The 18,012-nt window shown below is 37.6% G+C and overlaps 1 protein-coding gene across 4 annotated transcripts in view; it reads right to left on the bottom strand.

The window, feature by feature from the left end:
- whrna (whirlin a) overlaps positions 1 to 18,012 on the bottom strand; it is a 135,612-nt gene that overhangs the window by 14,994 nt on the left and 102,606 nt on the right. For 3 of the 4 annotated variants that reach the window (XM_008424630.1, XM_008424634.1, XM_008424633.1), the window contains exons 5-8: positions 15,328 to 15,364; positions 4,618 to 4,830; positions 4,294 to 4,515; positions 3,312 to 3,344 (exon numbers count right to left, since the gene is read on the bottom strand). In XM_008424630.1, the coding sequence (XP_008422852.1) occupies positions 3,312 to 3,344; positions 4,294 to 4,515; positions 4,618 to 4,830; positions 15,328 to 15,364 (505 nt within the window). The remainder of the gene's footprint in view (positions 1 to 3,311; positions 3,345 to 4,293; positions 4,516 to 4,617; positions 4,831 to 15,327; positions 15,365 to 18,012) is intronic. The other variant, XM_008424631.1, reaches the window with a different exon arrangement.

The following is an 18,012-nucleotide window of genomic DNA, read 5'->3' as shown; positions in this document are numbered from 1 at the left end:
TGTGAACGCCTCTGAAAACAGCTCAGTAAGCTGATAAATGATCCATGATTGATTATTAAAATGGGGATTTGATAATGTGATAATGATAATGTGACCCATTATGTCTCCTCAAACAGGTTAGGATACATCTGTGGGCAAAACAAATCATGTTCATGTCAGGTTTTGCACAAAAACATTCTTAGATAGTGAGATTTTAACCTGCTTATACAACCGTACAACTTAGAAAAGCAGAAGTGGAGCCTCCTGCACAATCAACAGGAATGCAACAAGAGGTTTCTGGATGCTTGTAATGTCCTGGAACTCAGCTTGGGTTGCTAGGTAACACGTTGGACTTTGCCAGGGTTGCTAGGCACCCGTTGAATGTGACTCGACAATGATGAGCCTTTTGAAACGGCTTGTTTTCCAGACACTCAAAAACAGTTAGGTGCTTTTTTTTTTTAACTTGAACTGGTTTTGGAGGCAGCAGAGACTCAAATGGAAATACAAAAATGTGCAAAAGCTGAATTTTATTGTCCTTTAATGTCCATCTGTAACCTTCCTGCTTAAGACATCTTCTCTGCTTGTACCTTAAACAAAAAGTTTGATCAAATCACTGAGACCTTGTTAGCCAAGTCCAGAGGCAGAAAGCAGAGATACTGACACATTTTTTAGATTTAGATTTGAGTAGCATTTAGGTGGCAAAAACAAAGCAAAATAAATGATAATGGACTTATAGTGGGAAGATTTAAGACTTAAACTTTGGGTTTAAGACTCTAGTCTCACTCTGATAGCAAGGAGAGAACAGAAGCTAACCAGAGCGAGTGCTAGCAAACAAAGTGACAAAAGCCTCGCCTTGTCAAGCTCAACCTTGGATGTTTTTAATAATGTATTTCTAGATAGTGAGATTTTAGTCTGCCAATACAGCCATACATCTTTGAAAAGCAGAAGTGCAGCCTTCTGCACAACCAATAGAAATGCAGCAAGTGGCTTCTGGATGATAAGGCAACAACAAAACATTTACACTTACATACAGCAGTAAAACCACCTGAGCAAACATCCTCGATGTTTGGGTTGCTAGGTAACCGTTGAATGTGACTCAACAATTACAAGGTTTTTGAAACGGCTCGTTTTCCAGACACTAAAAAACATAAACTGATAACAAAAATGGGTGGCTTGAGTGGTGGTGTTTTTTTTAGAAGCAGCAGAAACCCAAATGTAGCTCTGTGTCCAGAGCTGCAAAACTTCAGGGAAATATTTAAATGCAAAAACGTAGCTGACAATAATAATAATAATAATAATAATATTAATAATAATAATAATAATAATAATAATAATAATATGTACATGACTCTCCAAAAGCTTGTCCACTGACAAACTACTGTGTTGGCCATTAAAGGACAGAGTCAACTTATGTATTTATTTTCTCCTCTACGTATTTTATTGTCTTGTTTTGGGTTTATTGTTATCGACAGCCAGGATCTTCTGCTGCTGCCTGTGATGAAACATAAATGCTGTAAAAATCGGCGTTAGGAGACGAGCCGCCGTCATTCATTTGAATAAAATCTTCTGAGAGTCCTAGGAAGTTACCCAAGTCTTGAAAATATCCAGATTCTGCTCTGAATGATGCTTTTTCCTGTGAGGCATCCCATAATTTTGGATTCCTCAGACGTGAGGCAGCAGGTGAATTATTATCGAACTGACCTATTTAAAGGGTGTGAAGACTGAGAGGTATAAATGATTAACCGCTCTGTGAGGGTGATCCATTGGCTTTATGTCAACTCTGTCAGAAAAACACACCAGTAACCTTTAAGCTCAAGCTTTGCAGTTGGTCCAATGTTTATAATCTGTGAATAAAATGAGGATCAGAGCAGAAATGTGGATTTTTTGGAGCCTGTTGGAACGACTCAGAAAAAGGAAACGTGTTTTTTCTGCACCGGCTGCATGTGAGATGCATTAGGATCATTTGGTTGGTGGCGCCAACGCAGCGATGGAATGGACCTCAGGTAATGACTGCTGCTGTCATATTTTGTTTTTTGGTAATAAAGCGCCCGGCTGGATTTGGCAGAGACGGAAAATGATTAATGAAAGCCTGAAGAAATGGAACGAAAAGAAACAAATTATTTCTCCTAAAAACCCAGAACTGATTCAGACGGACGATGTTCTGATATGAACCCAGACTTTATTCTCAGGATATTAACACTTTATTTTAATTTAGTAAGAAATTATTCTGTTATTGACTTTATACCGTCATATGAATAAATGATCAGAGCTACTGCTTTTCTTTCATACTTCTTTAGACTTTATTTTAAGAATACTGACATTTTGTCATGACTTCTGTCACATATTATGACTTTATTCTTGTATCATTACTACTTTTTTCTCGTATTATTACAACTTTATACAAAAATGACTTTGTCGTATAACTTCATTCTATTATCACTTTATTCTCTTATTATTTAAACTCACTTTGATACGACTTTATTCTATTATTTAGACTTTCTTCTCATATTTTGACTTGCCGTCATACAGATTTATTTTATGTTAATATTACGACTTTATTCTAAGAATATGATAACTTTTTGTCAGGACTTTTTCAGATGTTATTATGACTTTATTCTGGTAATATAACTTAATGACTTGTAAAATTACTATTTTGTCATATTATTACTACTTTTTTCTTGTATTATTACAACTTTATTCTTTCTGTACAACTTGTTTTCTTGTCATTACTACTTTCTGTCGTACGAATTTACTTTATCGTTACTTCTTTTTTCTCGTATTATTAGGACTTTTTCTCATAATTCGACTTACCGTCATGCCACTTTATTTTCATAACACCAAGACTTTATTCTAAGAGTATTATGACTATTTATTATTCTCATAATATAACTTTCTGTTGTCGATTTCCTTCTATTATCTTATTATAATTTCTTCTCATAGTTCCACTAACTGTGATACAACTTTATTATTGAAATATGACTATTTCTGTAATTATAATTTTTTTCTGACCCTAATACAACATTATAGAATAATAACCCTAGAAAAGGCTGGAAAAGTGGCTCTGCATGCTGACCTTACATCGTACATCAGACTCTTTTTCTATTCATAACCTATAATTTACTTTACATTCTGATCTTGTAAGCAATGAGAGCAAACAAAAAGCCAAAACGAATAAAAACACAGCAAACAAAGTCACAGCAAAGGCACAAAGTGAGATGGAATCAGTGTGTCGGTGTTTCCGATTCGCCTCAGGGACGTTAAATTGCGTGGTTCTGGTGTTTGTTCTGCATTGGCGATGGAAGCCATTCATCATGTTCAGCAGCAGATCCTACCTCCATCATGTCTATCAGCCACAGCAGCCTCTCCTACAGAAGGGGAGACGGGTCGGGTTAAAAGCAACAAACTGGGGGGAATGAAAACCCATAAAACATCAGCTGGGACTACTCTGGTTTCAGCAGGTGGAAAATGAAACGTGTCACAGACGAGCTGAGCATCAGCACAGCGTCTTTACCAAACAGATATTCTCCACAAATACTGGAAGTAATGACAATCTGAGGCAAACTGGAGATGACAGGGAAATAAAAACAGGCTGAACAGAAATTTCAYCGAGAATCAGTGATGAAATGAGACCAAGACGCAAAATCATAAGATAGCAAAACCAATGGAAACAACGTTTTGTGGAGCATTGACTGCTGAAGCTGTTTCAGCCAATGTTTACGTCCAGATTTATCATGTCTGGTTTCTTCTGGCGCAGAATTATGACGCATCAATGACGTATAAGTCGGATAAAATACGACGTGACTGAGTGTCTGCAGTGTAATCACATCATTATTGTGTTTCTGGGTTTTATTTCAGGTCAAACTACAACAAATGTTTTTGAAAATACGCCTTCAAGCTTCTAGAGCTGGACAATAAATCAATAATATATATCATAATGGGCACATGATCAATATCAATAGATAATACATCTGATAGAATATTTAGTATTCAATACGTAGAATATTCCCTGCAAAGCATTCTGGGAGATGTAGGCAGAGGAAATGCATCAGCTAGCTAACCTAGCTGCTAGCTAACCTAGCTGCTAGCTAACCTAGCTTGCTGGAATCAACTGACTCACTCACTCTTTGGTTGCCTGGCAACAACCTGCTGGGCAGGAGGCAGTTTCAAGTTCCCCCAAAACTTTGGTTGCCTAGTTTATTAAAGTCCTTGTGTTGATTTTGGAAGCATTCGAGACCCAAATAAAAGTACAAATCCAGACGAAATGTGAATTTATCACAACGGCTCCCCTTATACAGCTTGGTAAAGCTGGCCTACCCGCGCAGAGCTGAGCGTCGTGCTGGTCAGGAAGCTGGCTGATGACGACGTCAGCGTGTCTGGAAACGACACCATGGACAGGCAGTCCGGCTGAGCGCTGGCGGCGCCCGCCGTCCCCTGCCGCGCCTTCAGGGCCTGGATCTCTCGCCGCAGCACCAGCCCGTCGAAGCGCTCCAGGTCCTGCGGCGTGACCAGCCCTCTCACCTCCGACAGGAGGGAAAACTGAGCAAACACAGAGAAGCAGATGCATGAAGAAAAAAGCCACGGTTTTAAACCTCAGCAGCTCAGGAAGCTTCAGCTGAGACATCAGAAATCGACCGTCACCTTGGCGTGCGTGTTGAGCAGCTCGAACAGCGCCATGACCAGCGGCTCGATGCCGATGTGTCCGTCCCTGTATTCCTCCACGTAGTAGCTCATGGTCTGACGCTCGGCTTCGGTCAGCAGGTGGCGTGCCTGCTCCTCCAGCATGGCGCGGGATTGGTTGACCAGGCTGGACAGGGTCACCTGAGAGCCGGCAACGCCCTTATAGAACCCGGGCTGCAGTCAGTGGAAGAAAAGATGAAACACAAAGCTTTTATGGTCAGACTTTTCTGGATTTGATTTGTTTTTATTGCTCCTAGCATGAATAATTGACCAACTAGTATCAATAAAGCAACAAATATTTCTCAGTTATCTCTTCCTCATGACTGCAGGTAAAAAAAACACACACAAAAACAAAAAAAAAAACATCAAATAAAGAGACAAAACTTTTGAATCCTTCTCTTAATGGTGGAAAAACCCACAATGATCACTGAAATACTAACAAATAAATAAAAATTCACTGAAAATTAACCAATAAAATTGTCTGTTAAATAATTTTTAAAAAATGATATAAACATAAAATGCATTAGTTTAGGTTATTTTACCTGTTTGTCTGAAGCTTCCAGCATAATCTCTGATACCTGGTTTCATGTTTTCTTCTGACACCATTCAGGACTGAACTTTGTTTGCTTTTCCTAAATATTCTATTTTGATGTAATCAGGTCTAAATGTATTTATTTCCAGCTCTTTCTTGAGAACTTCATGTCCCTTTATAGTTATTTCCTGATAAATATAACATGATGTCATCTGCAAACAAGGTGAATTTTGACGCAACACAAACATGAAACAAGTCAAGAATCGGTGTTTGACTCCGCTCACTAAAACGCTAGTGGCCCAAACTTTAAAGCAATAATCAATCATTAGGTCTGCTAAGCGCTATACCAATGTGGAATTTAGCAGAAGCTAATGCTAAAGCACTAAACTCAACCATGTTGATAACGACACAATATGTGTTAAAACGTAGTATATCGCCCTCAACAGGGTCAAAGCTGTTATTACACACCAACCTGCATGGTTTGCTATTCAAGAAGAGATTTTTAGAACAAACTTTTCACTCAGTTTCAGATTAACAGGTGCTGAGTTTTGCTAATTCTGTTGCTAATTTTGCCTTTTTGATCGTAGTACGGCTTTGGTCATAATGTAGTAGATTTTAAAATGCTGCACCGATGAATAACGGGAGGAAAGAAAGCAAAACTACTGCATAAATAGTCTTCATATGCTTCAAAATAAGAGCAAGAATATAAACAACTAAATATTTAAATAGCTAACAGTCAATAACTAAAACTTCAACACTGACATTGAACTTTATTCAACTGAAAAAATACAGCCAAGAAAACATATCACTTTAGAATTTATCTGGCAAAATTCAGGATAAGCACAGCAAACATTTTTAAAAAGTTAGCAAAAACGCTAAACTGTTGAGCAAAAACTTAGCTCTGGTATTACGGCCCATGTAGATTAACATAGGTGTGCCACTGCTGAAATGCTAATTAAAAACGTAGTTATGCTAACCGCAAAGCAGAAGTGATAAATATTAGTCCTGCTAATGCTAAAGTGCTTTACCAACATAATATGTAGTGAAAGCTAATGCTAAAGGGTTAAATTCGCCATGTTGACACCCACAATGTGTCAATGATACATGTTACAATTTAATTTAGGAGAAGCTAAGAGCGCTAAGCAATAGCAAAGTTAGCTCCGCTGTTAGCGCACCAGCGGAAGTTTAACCACCACCGTCGACAGTCATAGATGAATAAGGAGGGCAAAGAGGATAAGAATAAAACAAGAGGAAATAAACTGAAAAAATAAACTTCACCAGCTTACACTGGAACTGTATTTTCAGTATAAATTACCCTCCGACTTCCTGTTTTCCCTCATTCATTATCATTATCCTGGCTGCGCTCTCCGCAGCTTGCAGCTGAACACAAGCTGTGATGTTCACACATGTGGGCAGCGGGATTTTTTCCCCTCCTTGTTACAGCTGTCAGCGCTGCGCCAGATGGCGTCTCTGTCATCCAGAAACTTCTGAGCTGTCAATATCACTTCACGGCTCCATATCTCCTCCTTTCCCTGCATGTTTTCTCCCCTCTCTCCGTTATCTTCTTGCCTACAAGCAGCTATTCTTTAATTAACTCCTTAATCAAAGACACCACTTCAAAGTCGGCGCTTCGGGGTCTGTGTGCCTGACTCTGTTTGCAGAGATGAAAACAAAAGGAGGAAACGGAGCCGATGCACCCTTCCTCCTCTCTCCTTCTCCTCCCCACCTCATCTTCAGCTCTCGCTGTCATTATCAGCTGTGCTTGTCGCAGGTCCCCCCGTTTGAGCGCAGCCAAAAAATTTGACATGGCCAAGGTGAATTGAGCCGTCGCGCTGCCTGAATCCTAATAACCGGAGAGCTCACCGGGAGGATTCCTTTAAAGCATCCGCGCTCCGGTTACTTAACTCAAGGGCGCAGCGACAGGACCACACCGGGAATGTGAGCGGCCTATAGCTGTCAGATTACAGCGCGGACCGACACTTCAGGGAGCTTTAAAAAATATATATATATATGTCGTTGTCAGTCAGCTGGAGTGGAACAGCTGGAGTTACCTGCTAATAAGACGTGGGGCACTTTAACCGTGASGATGCGGTTTTCCAGTGAATGAAAACGGTCTGAAGCTGGATCAGCTCCATCGCTGCACTCATTTACAGTCCAGGCTGCTCAATGCCAAACAATTCATCAGCATGCCAAGCAAATAAGGCCTCCGAGCATACAAGGAAGGGATGTAGCAATATGAAAGCTTTGAGAGATGATTAAAAAGACTGTAGGAAAGATTAAAACCTCTCTATTGAACCTCAGTGCTGTGTTCAATGCAAAATCTGGCCTTTAGGAAACGGTGGCATTGACAAAACTACTGCTATACAAGCTAATGCTAAAGCGCTAACTTCAATTCAAACTAGAAACATTTACCTTTCCTGCAACAATGCAGTGACAATGCTATCAATTGATGCAGATGATTTAGTGATTTACTGCTATTCTTCATCACTTGTACAGGCGATTCAGTACTTGCAGTCTGCTTTTACTATAGTTGAAGCTCGTTTACAAACTCTGAAGTTGGTTTTGAATGTGGATAAGACAAAGGCGATGGTTTTTTCACACTTTAGGAAACTATCAGAGATCCCTCCTGTAGCGACAGCCAAACAATGTCGCTGAGCGGCTGATTAGGGAAGTGGTTGTTGACGCGCGAGCTGATCAAAACGTAAATCCAAGCTGCAGTTGCAATGATTTTATTGTCAATATCCAAAAAGCAAACAGTGTTCAAAGGCAGCATAAAAACGGATCCGTAGAATTAAACAGTGATCAAAAACAAAACATAGCGGTCAGCAAAAAAGTAGACCTCCCCTATCACCCACTCACTAAAGTCACCAGCTGAGCAACAGGTGATCTACAATCACTAATAACACCACGTGATCCCGTGCTACACCTATCCACAACACCTCCATTGCTGTAGGGACACAAATTGAGTTTGTCAGTAATTATAAATATCTTGGCTTTATTTTAGATAAAGAGCTTTCTTTTAAAAATCACAGCAAATTTGCTACGAACACTGAAAATGAAGATTGGGTTTTATTACAGAAATGGGTCTTGTTTCTCTCTTAAAGCTAGAAGTAAACTGGTAGCTGCAACATTCCTGCCACTCCTGGATTATGGAGATGTGTTATATATGAATGCTTCGACCAAATGCCTTCAATCGCTAGATACTGTGTATCATTGTGCTTTAAGGTTTGTAACCGGTAGCAGATTCTCTCACATCATTGTGAGTTGTATGCAAAAGCTGAATGGCCTCCTTTAAGAGAAACGATCACCTGATGATCCTGATTTATAAATCTCTACTCGGTTTGGCTCCAGCATACTTAAACTCTCTTTTACATAGATCTGTTAATTCCCATTCTTTTCGCTCCAAAAACATTTTTCTTTTGCATGTTCCACGTTGCCAAACTGAAAAAGGAAAGCAAGCTTTCAGTGTCATGGCTACTTCAGCCTGGAATCGGCTCCAGTCTGAACTCAAGATGTCAGAACTGGTTTCACTGGACTCATTTCGAGCGATTCTTAAAAACAGGCAACGAGATTCTTTTAAACAGTATCACTGTTTTTAAATTTGTTTTATACTGTTTTATACTTGAGTATATGTATTAATCAATTTTGTTTTGTAACCAGGTTGCTGTGCACTGCAGATTTCTGCCCAGGTCCCTCTTGAAAATGATGTCTGGATCTCAATGGGGTTTACCTGGTTAAATAAAGGAAAAATAAAAAAATAAAATAAAATTGGGATTAGGATTGATTTACAGTTGCAATTAGTGCTGGAAGGAGGGTCAGATGTAACAACATGAACGCTTAGCTATCGCTAAAGTGCTATGGAAGCTAATGCTAAAGCGCTAACTTCAATTTAAGGGAATTAGGGTTGGAATGAAGGTTGTGTGCGATAATATGAAAGCCTTGTGAGATAATTATTATCAAGACTAAAACATCTCTGTTGAACCTCTGTGCTGCATTCAGTGCAAAATCTGGTCTTTAGCAAACAGTGACATTGGCTAAGCTAATGCTAAAGTGCTACAGGAGCTAATGCTAACTTGAATTCAAACTAGAAATATTTACATTTCCTCTGAAAATGCAGTGAGAATGCTGTAAGTGGAGGGTTTCATCTTACCTTGAAAGGTTACAACTCTCTATTTTTACATTAGATTTTTAATGTTTTCTAATAATGTTCTCTAAAGGCCTCAGATGTTGCATTCATGTTTATAACATGCTCTCTACTGTCTGTGTCTTATTTTGTTCCTGAATGTTTCTTGTGTGCAACAGAGTAAGTTAGGAAAAGAAAGAACATGGTAAGAGAGGAAACTGCTGTGTAAATACTTTTCACACACTTCAAAATAAGAGAATGAATATAAACGTCTAACTACTTAATGTATTCTTAACAGTCCATAACCAAAACTTCCAACACAGAGTTCAAACTTTATTTAATAGAAAGTTTACAAAGCAGCCAATTAAATCTGCACTTATTCAAAAATAATAGTTTTGGGGAAACTGAGTGCGCTACATGTTTTCAAGGTTAGCACAAGCGCTAAGCTAATTTTAGCCCACCACTGGTTCCAAGCCATACCGTTCATGCTACAACCACGTTCAGATATAATCTGGATGCGACTCTGAAACAAGGTGTCCGTCAACAAACCCTGACCAGCTCTGTGCTCATCCTTTGCTCTGCAGCTTTCTGGTGTCTCTCAAACCACATTCATTTGCTGCAGATCAGCTCCCAAATGGGTTCAGGGGGAAACTAATGATTGAAAATTGCTGTGTGACCTACACTTAATTAATTAGCTTATCTGTCTGCTCTGGCCTTTAGGCTGCTATTCCAGTTGGCAGGGAGGTGGAGGACGGCTAAAAGCAGTTCAGACCTGACAGAGACGGAAACCTCGTGGCTTGTTTAAGCGGTGTACCCCCCTGCAGATAAATATTGATGCTGCGGTGGTGGGAGGTTAGCTGTGGGGGTCGACTCCAACACGGGCTGCCTGACACACACGGAGGAGCGGCAGCGCCTTGAGTTATCGCATTGCTCCCTCCTGCTAAGCCCCAAAGCCCTGGCGCTATACGTCTTCCCCTCTTAATGCCCCCAGACTCGCTCCATCATGCTAGCACAAAGCAGCCTCTTCAGTGGCTCATTCTGAGCTTCTTCATGAAAACTGCAGCATTTCATTTTTCCTCTTGCTGCATTTCATACCAAGATTACTTCATGTTGACACAAACTTCTTAAGCTAGCTAGTTTAGCAACAGAGCGTTAAAGAAACCCTTAGCAACAAAACGTATGTGTGCTCATTTATTACAATATGTACAGAATATTACATGTATACATTATAAAATACTATACATTTAAGTAATATATAATATATTTTGGGGCTGGAACTAATGACTATTTTAGTAATCGATTAATCGATTGTACTAATGATTAATCGGATGAGAAAATTGGGACATTCTGCAGATTTTTCATTTTACCAATTAAATCAATTATTTTATATAATATTATAAATAACTTAAGTTATTTATAAGTTATAAATAACTTATAATATTATATAAAAGATTTATTTTAACAACATAACAAGATTACTTCATGTTGTCACAATCTTCTTCCAGCCCATTTAAGCTAACTAAGTTAGCAACAAAACGCTAAAGGAACAAAATGTGACAATATATTTCATGTGTATTCATATACTGTAAAATGTACATAGCAATATATTATATAATGTATTATAGTATATATATTTATGTGATATGATGTCATATTTTAGTGCTGCAGCTAACAATTATTTTAGTATTTGATTAATCGATTAATCAGATGAGAAAATTGGCCCATTCTACTGATTTTTATTTCACCAATAAATAAATATCATGCAGTATTAGAAATTCAAATAAACTAATTAATCAATCCATTTTTAAAATAAGAAAATATAAATTTTATGACCTAAAATTGAAAACAGCATTAGTTTAGTGTAGACTTTTTTAATCTTAAAGGCAAAATGTTGATATTCGTATTCAGTTCCGGCTGAATTTCAGCTCTGACTGTGTTGATCTTTGAGCAAATTCCCTCTTTTAAAAGTCTGTATTCTACAGCTAACAAGTAATAACTGAATTAGTTGACACTATTTAAATAATTGATTAATCACGAATGTAATTACACATTTTTAAAATGCTCCCAATATTTGGGTTTAAGAAATAGTCTGTCATATATTTTAAGATATAATGTAGTGGAAGATGCATCAACATAGTTCAGATTAACTGAATATTTTATTAAAAAGAAGCAGAAACTTTTCCCAGCATGGAAACTGTCAGGAGGGGTGGTAGGTTGCGGTGAGGAGATGACGCTGAGACCCAGGTTATGATGAAAAACGATGAATTTAATGACAATGAACTACAACAAGGAACAGCGGGGAAACAGCACGAGGAAAACTGGCAGCACGGAGACAGGTGACATCAATTGACAAGGACCCGACGAAGAACACAGACAACAGGGGAGACTAAATACACACGGGGTAATCACGGGAACGAGACACACCTGGGAGACAATCAACGGGGAAAGACGCAGAGACAGGACTAACAGGGAACAGGATCACACAGAAACTAGAAAATAAACACATAGAAACACGGATCATGACAGAAACAGAGCTGGAAGCGGTGAATAGCTGCAGTCAGCGTTGGTGTTCTGCTCCGTCTTTCAGGGCTTGGTGGCGATCCAGTTTCGTTTTCCCACACCAATCAAGGAAAAGCGTTTATGGATCTGGGTTTGTGTAGGAGGGACTTGTCATCCGAGAAGATGAATAGCTCTTCCCGAAACATGCCCACAAAGTTTAAAAGCAGGCTTTCTACTCACTCAAATATAAAAAATTCATAGAATTTGTCTTCTCTTTGCCAAACCATTAACATTTTATAACACAAACTTGTTGCAGTGTTAACTATTCCCACGTACTGAGATGCTGCCAAGAATTTCAAACTAAAAATGGAGCCAGGTGAAACAGGAAGTCACAGCCAGATCCAAAGTGGATAAAAAAAAAACACAATAACCAGAGCAGTTTGTGAAAAACACTTTAAAATCAGAAATTACCGCCGTATTTTAATATTAACCAGCAAATCAGACATTTTGATCAACATGCTTCTCCTTTAATCCTACAAATATTTACATTTTTGTGGGTTTGTTGACAATCTGCATTTTGTCACTGATTGGTTGGCAGCCGTGATGCGTTCTTCTTTGGAGGGTTTTGATTGGTCTAGGAACCAGAAGGATGCTAATCGGCGATTTCAAATGCAAAGTAAGCATAAACTTTTTAATGACCGGGTTTCTGCAGGTTTCAGCTTCTTACATTTAAGACTTTTTAAGACCATTAAGAAAGAAATTCAGGACTTAAATCTCCACAAAAATATATGAACTTTATCCATCAAACTGGCAATAAATTAGCATTTATCCAATAGAGACACAGCAAAGTTAGCTAGTTAGCAATGGTATGCTAGCAGCGAGTTAGCGGTAGCCTCAAAAGTTCCTCAAGAAAATAAAATGGATATAAACAATGAGATTAAATAGTCCTGTGATTTACGCATTTAAGGCCAACTTAATTTTAAAAAAATKATTTTATAAGAAAGAAGACATTCTTTTAAATTAAAAGTAATTTAAATAGAAGCTGAATAAAAAAATAAAGTATATATATGGAAATATGTGGGGCCACAAAAAATGTAGCATTTTTAAAATAATCTAAAGAAAATATGAAGTTTTTGCTTTCATCTCATTTATTTTGGAGTAACTAGAATCACCAGGCTACTTTTTCCCAAAAGCAAATCTTATGTTCTGTATCTACAATTATTTAAAATCAACTATTTTGTTTATTTTAATAATTAGTTTATTTTTGAGCAGATTAAATTTTAAAAAAGCACAAAAAGTTTGTTTAAAATGTCTTTTTTGTTTCTCCAAATGCGTTTAACATAAAGTTTGGCCACCACTTCTGCCAGCAAATCTAAACAAATCCAATAAGTTAATTTAAATTTGAAGCTTTGACCTCCTTTATACTGCGGCGTCCCGGTTCTGTTGGACCCAAACTGTCTCCGTAATAAAACGTGAGCCCTCCTCTCTCCTCCCTCTTCGCTGCCGTCAGCTGCTGTCGCTTCCAACTTTCCTGCCATTTCGACATTTTCCCCCCAAAGTCGCAGCCAAAGTCAAAGCGGAGGGGAAGCGGCGGCTCTGCTGAGATAATCAGCGACGGCTTCGGGGAACATTTGCTTAGATTTTTAAAAGTTTGCCACGCAACAGTGATCCCTGAAACATTACATTTAGAGCAAAAGGTGAAATGTGGATTAAATTACTGCGGTTTTTGATGTTAAATCCCCAACGGCCCCATTAGCTCCACTCTGACCTTGAGCTGCTGCTCATCCATGCGATCATTTAATGTCTCTACATTAATGCGAAATTATTCCAGGGTTTAGTTTTTGTTCACATATCTAAAGTCAGAAGAATGAACTCGATAAAAGGCTTGTGTTTGGATGAATTAGCAACATTTAAATGTACATTAGGAGCGTCTGAGTGAATGTTACAAAAATAACTACATTCAGAAAGATAGGTGAATTTCTACATCTTTAAAAAGTTTTTCACCTTAAACATCAAAAGAAACTGAAATCATATAGTTACAAAGTTAATTTGAGTTAAATTTCAATATGTTAAAATAAATGATGTCGATTTGTTGGTTAAATGTTTTGCAGTTGTTGCAGTTTTACTTTTATTTGAGTCACAAATCTATAATAAATGTATTGTGGGGTTCCACAAGGTTCATCACTGGGATTCTTGTCATTTCTTACATGTTTTGCTTTTAAATTGCAACAATTCGCAGTAATTTTGTTATATAAGGCATTTAAACTACTGTAGTTGTTTGGGAAAAAACTGACATGAATTGGCTTGATGCCAATTATTTGGCTTTAATTTTAGTTTGACCTATTTTTAGCATTCTCAGCTAACAATTAACAAAGTAAGGTGTCTAAAGTAAAATGTGCTAAAGTAAATATTGACGGCAGGCCATGATGAAAGTCATACATATAAATTATATAAAATCAATAATATATCAACAGTGGCAGAAACTACAGAATATTTTAGTTTCAAACAATTTCTTAATTAATTGAGTTTTAATCAAGAATAGCCCCAACATTAACTTGTGATTAGTTACATATATTCTATGCATTTTATTTATTATCAATTCCTTTCTTATTGTTTGAAAAAAATACCAACCGTAAATGTAAACAAATAATTACTGGTTCTGAAAATAACCAGTTAGTTGTTTAGTGGTTTAGTTGGAGTCAAACAGAACCAGATTCATCCTGTGAGGAAAGATTTTAATTACTTTAGTGACTGAAAAAACAAAAGTTCTTTTGGTTGATGCAAACATGGTAAAGTTAGCATGCTAGTTAACAGTAACAGTGTTTTACTAAGAGCTGATTTTATAGTAAAGTTTGCTTATATGATAGCCTTAGCTTCCTTGCTAACAATAGCATGTTAGCTTACACAAATTAAGCCTTTCTACTATGCTAATAGTTGCTTATGTAACCAACAGCTAAAATGCTAATGGCTCATTACCTTGGTTAGCCGATGTTAGCAACAGCAGCTAGCAATAGCAACAATAGCATGTTAGCTATGTGGATCAGGAGAATGTTTTGGTTCCCAGCACCAAAGCAGCATTTAAATTCTAATTGGTTTACTTTGTAAACAGAGGGAAATAATTTAGCTTAAGCTACAGCTAACTAGAAAAGAAGCATTAGCTTCTGAACAGTATTAGCATCACTGCTAAGAGCAAACAAAGTTTAGTTTAAGGAAATAATGGCACCCATTTTRTGGTAAAAACCACTTTGTGCAGCTACAGCAGAAAATTACCACCAAAAAGGAAAAATACCCAACTGACGAACTCTGATTTCAAAACATGGAAAATAACAAATCAATTGTAAAAATATGGATCAAATATGTTTGTTTTTCTGCTGCTTATTTGTGTAACTTTATGCAAACATTGCAGTAGCAGAGGAGAAACTGTGTGGTTTAAGATAAAATCACCAGCAAACAGCATCGCTGGTCCTAAACATCGTTTAAAATGTTTGTTCAGATCACAGGCAGATCAAAATCTCACCTTTCCTGCTGCAGAGGCTCCTTGGTCCACAGAGAAGCTAAAGAGAAACAAACAAACAGCAGAAACTGATGATTACAGGAGAAAACATGACAGAGTTTACATATTTTCAAAAGATCACTTTTATCTTTTAAAAAAGATTATACTGAGATCATCAAAATATAACTAATCTTTCTTTTTCCACTAATTAAACAAAAAATAAATGCACACAAAAATATTCTTCAGTAATATTAGCAAAATAAAAATGTGTGAAATCTTATTTTGGAAATGTATTCAGATTCTTTTTTGCAGGTGTCATATTTAAAACCAGTTTCATTTTTATTTTTTGTGCTGTCATTTCATTTAAATTCATCCATGTTTACAAAAATGTATTAATAAGGACCTTATGTAGATCAAACTTACTAAAACTTAACACATTCTTTACAAATGTAAAAAAAACAACATTCACTTTGATAAAAAATGAAAACAAGCTGAGCTCAGCTTTCTATGCACATATTTTACAGATGAAAAGAACATTTGAAACGTCTTGACTGGCAGCTTTTCATCTTTTGTAGCACGTTTCTCATCCATCACAGCCTCATGAATGCACAGCCTCTCATCCTGAGTCCTCATCTCAGCTTCTGTCTCTGAAATGTGGCAGAAACTGTTGTTCAGAGAGCCACAGCAACAGGAAACCTAAAAATGTCTCCAAGGCCTTTTTCTCAATACATTCGGAGCGAAGACACGCAAAAGTAAACCACAAAGCTCCATTACGTTCTCCTTTTCTCTCCCTCTCTCTGAAACGGTTAAAGGGGAAACGTAAGAAAAGAGAAACAGTTTTCAGACGTCTGGTTGGAGTAAAATACACAGATGTCTAAAGTAAAATAAATGCTACGAGGAAGCATCATAAGCCAAAACTCACCTTACTCCCCCTGGTGATGTATTAAAACACTTGGTTTAAAGATTTACATTTTCTAATTTTCCTGAATATCCTTGCAGAATGTGAGAATAAATTACAAAATACTAAAAAAATGGTCATTATATAACATCTTCTTTCCTATGCATGTATTATTTTTGACAAAAATTCAACATAAATCAGTTTTATACTCTAAACTAAATCACTATCACTTTAAAAGTGTAAAACAAAGAAATTGATCCACATTTTTAATCTTTTACAGTAAGGCTGAAACGATTAATCGGATTATTTGCGATTAATCGATTACTGAAATAATTGTCAGATAATCTGTAGTAATCGATTAATCTTTAACTTGAATATTCAGAAAAAATAACATATTCAGAGCAGTAATTAGGTCAAAAATGTACAAGAAATTAGGGCTGTATAAATAAATCGATTCGGCGATATATATCGATATTTTCCGCCCTAGGAAAGTATCGATTTTTCATCCGCGAGTATCGATCCGTTAAACCATAGGGGTCCATAGCCTTAAAGCTCTGTTTGTTACGGCGTAGCAGCAAGACTCCGCCTCCCTCAGTCTCACTTTCAACTTGAGCTTAAAGTGCACATTATAAACTACACACCAGTTTTTAAATTGTGTTAATAGGCCAAGTATAACCGGAGTTATGCTAAAATTAGTAAACCATATTTTTCCGAATGTCAGAGAAATGTCAAAAGCGCCGCCATTCCCCGGCWTTTCAGATTATGTGAGAGGGAATGAGCTTCCAAATGTACGAAACTTAACATTAGATTCCTGTGTTTTTGGACATGTAAAATCTTCAATAAATAACGATGGGCTGTATTTTGTTGCTGAGAAACGAAGTAAAGTTGCGCAAGTAACCGTGAAAGAGAAGCGGAACGGAGAAGCGGCTCAAACGGAGCAGCTGAAAAAGCAGTGAAATTGCGAAATTAATGCAAATTTCGACTGGTAGCATTCACTTCGTAATTAGTTTTTAGCTTAGCGGTTTCTGTTCTGTATATAAAGGATTACCTGAAGAATGAACATGGGTTGATAACATCCGCAGCGGGCCGCAGCGGCGCTGTGCTTTGAGCAGGAAAACCCGCAGCCGGAATCCGCGGCGCAGTGAGGATTTCCATGGTAACAATGGCTGATCGATCATTTTTATTAGCAACAGACAAAGAGTATCAGAGACTGAGAGAACGATGAGATCCTGGCAGTCTGAGAGGCAGCTACTCAGAGATGCAAGCAGGGGAATAGCGGCGCTGCGTAGCTGCAGGGAGTCGATCACTACGGGGTGAGGCGGAGCCACGACTTTAGCAGCTAGTAGTAAACAGCTTACAGCCACGGCTAACTCCGGGAGCCAAGGTAGAAAAACCTTTTTCCCCATAGTCCAAAAGACTGCATTTGTGGCTGCATTTTTACTCCAAAATGCAGCCACAGTGTCCAAAAGAAAAAACATAAGAGCAATCATTTGCATATCGAGAGTCTACAGAGGCTGATAATCTCCCCACTCTGCTCCTGGATTACTGTTTAAATTTTTGAGTTTTATGTCAAATCCACATGAATTAAATGACAGAAACTAATTCYCTCACTGCATCTTTGATTCAGTTTGTCCAGCTGCAGACTGTTARACTGTCCAATCAGAGTCAGGTATTGTGTAGTTGGTGCTTTTAATCAGTTTTCAGTTAACTAAATTCAAGTCTATGGAACACAAAATGTCACTAAAATCAACCCTATTTTCTAAAATCTTTCAGAAAATCGTAAAAATGCACTGAATCGTATCTAATTGTAT

This window comes from Poecilia reticulata, linkage group LG12 (assembly GCF_000633615.1).
Source record: "Poecilia reticulata strain Guanapo linkage group LG12, Guppy_female_1.0+MT, whole genome shotgun sequence".
Lineage (NCBI taxonomy): Eukaryota > Metazoa > Chordata > Actinopteri > Cyprinodontiformes > Poeciliidae > Poecilia > Poecilia reticulata.
The sequence above is the reverse complement of the archived record's forward strand: the minus strand, read 5'-3'. Positions and strand labels throughout refer to the sequence as shown.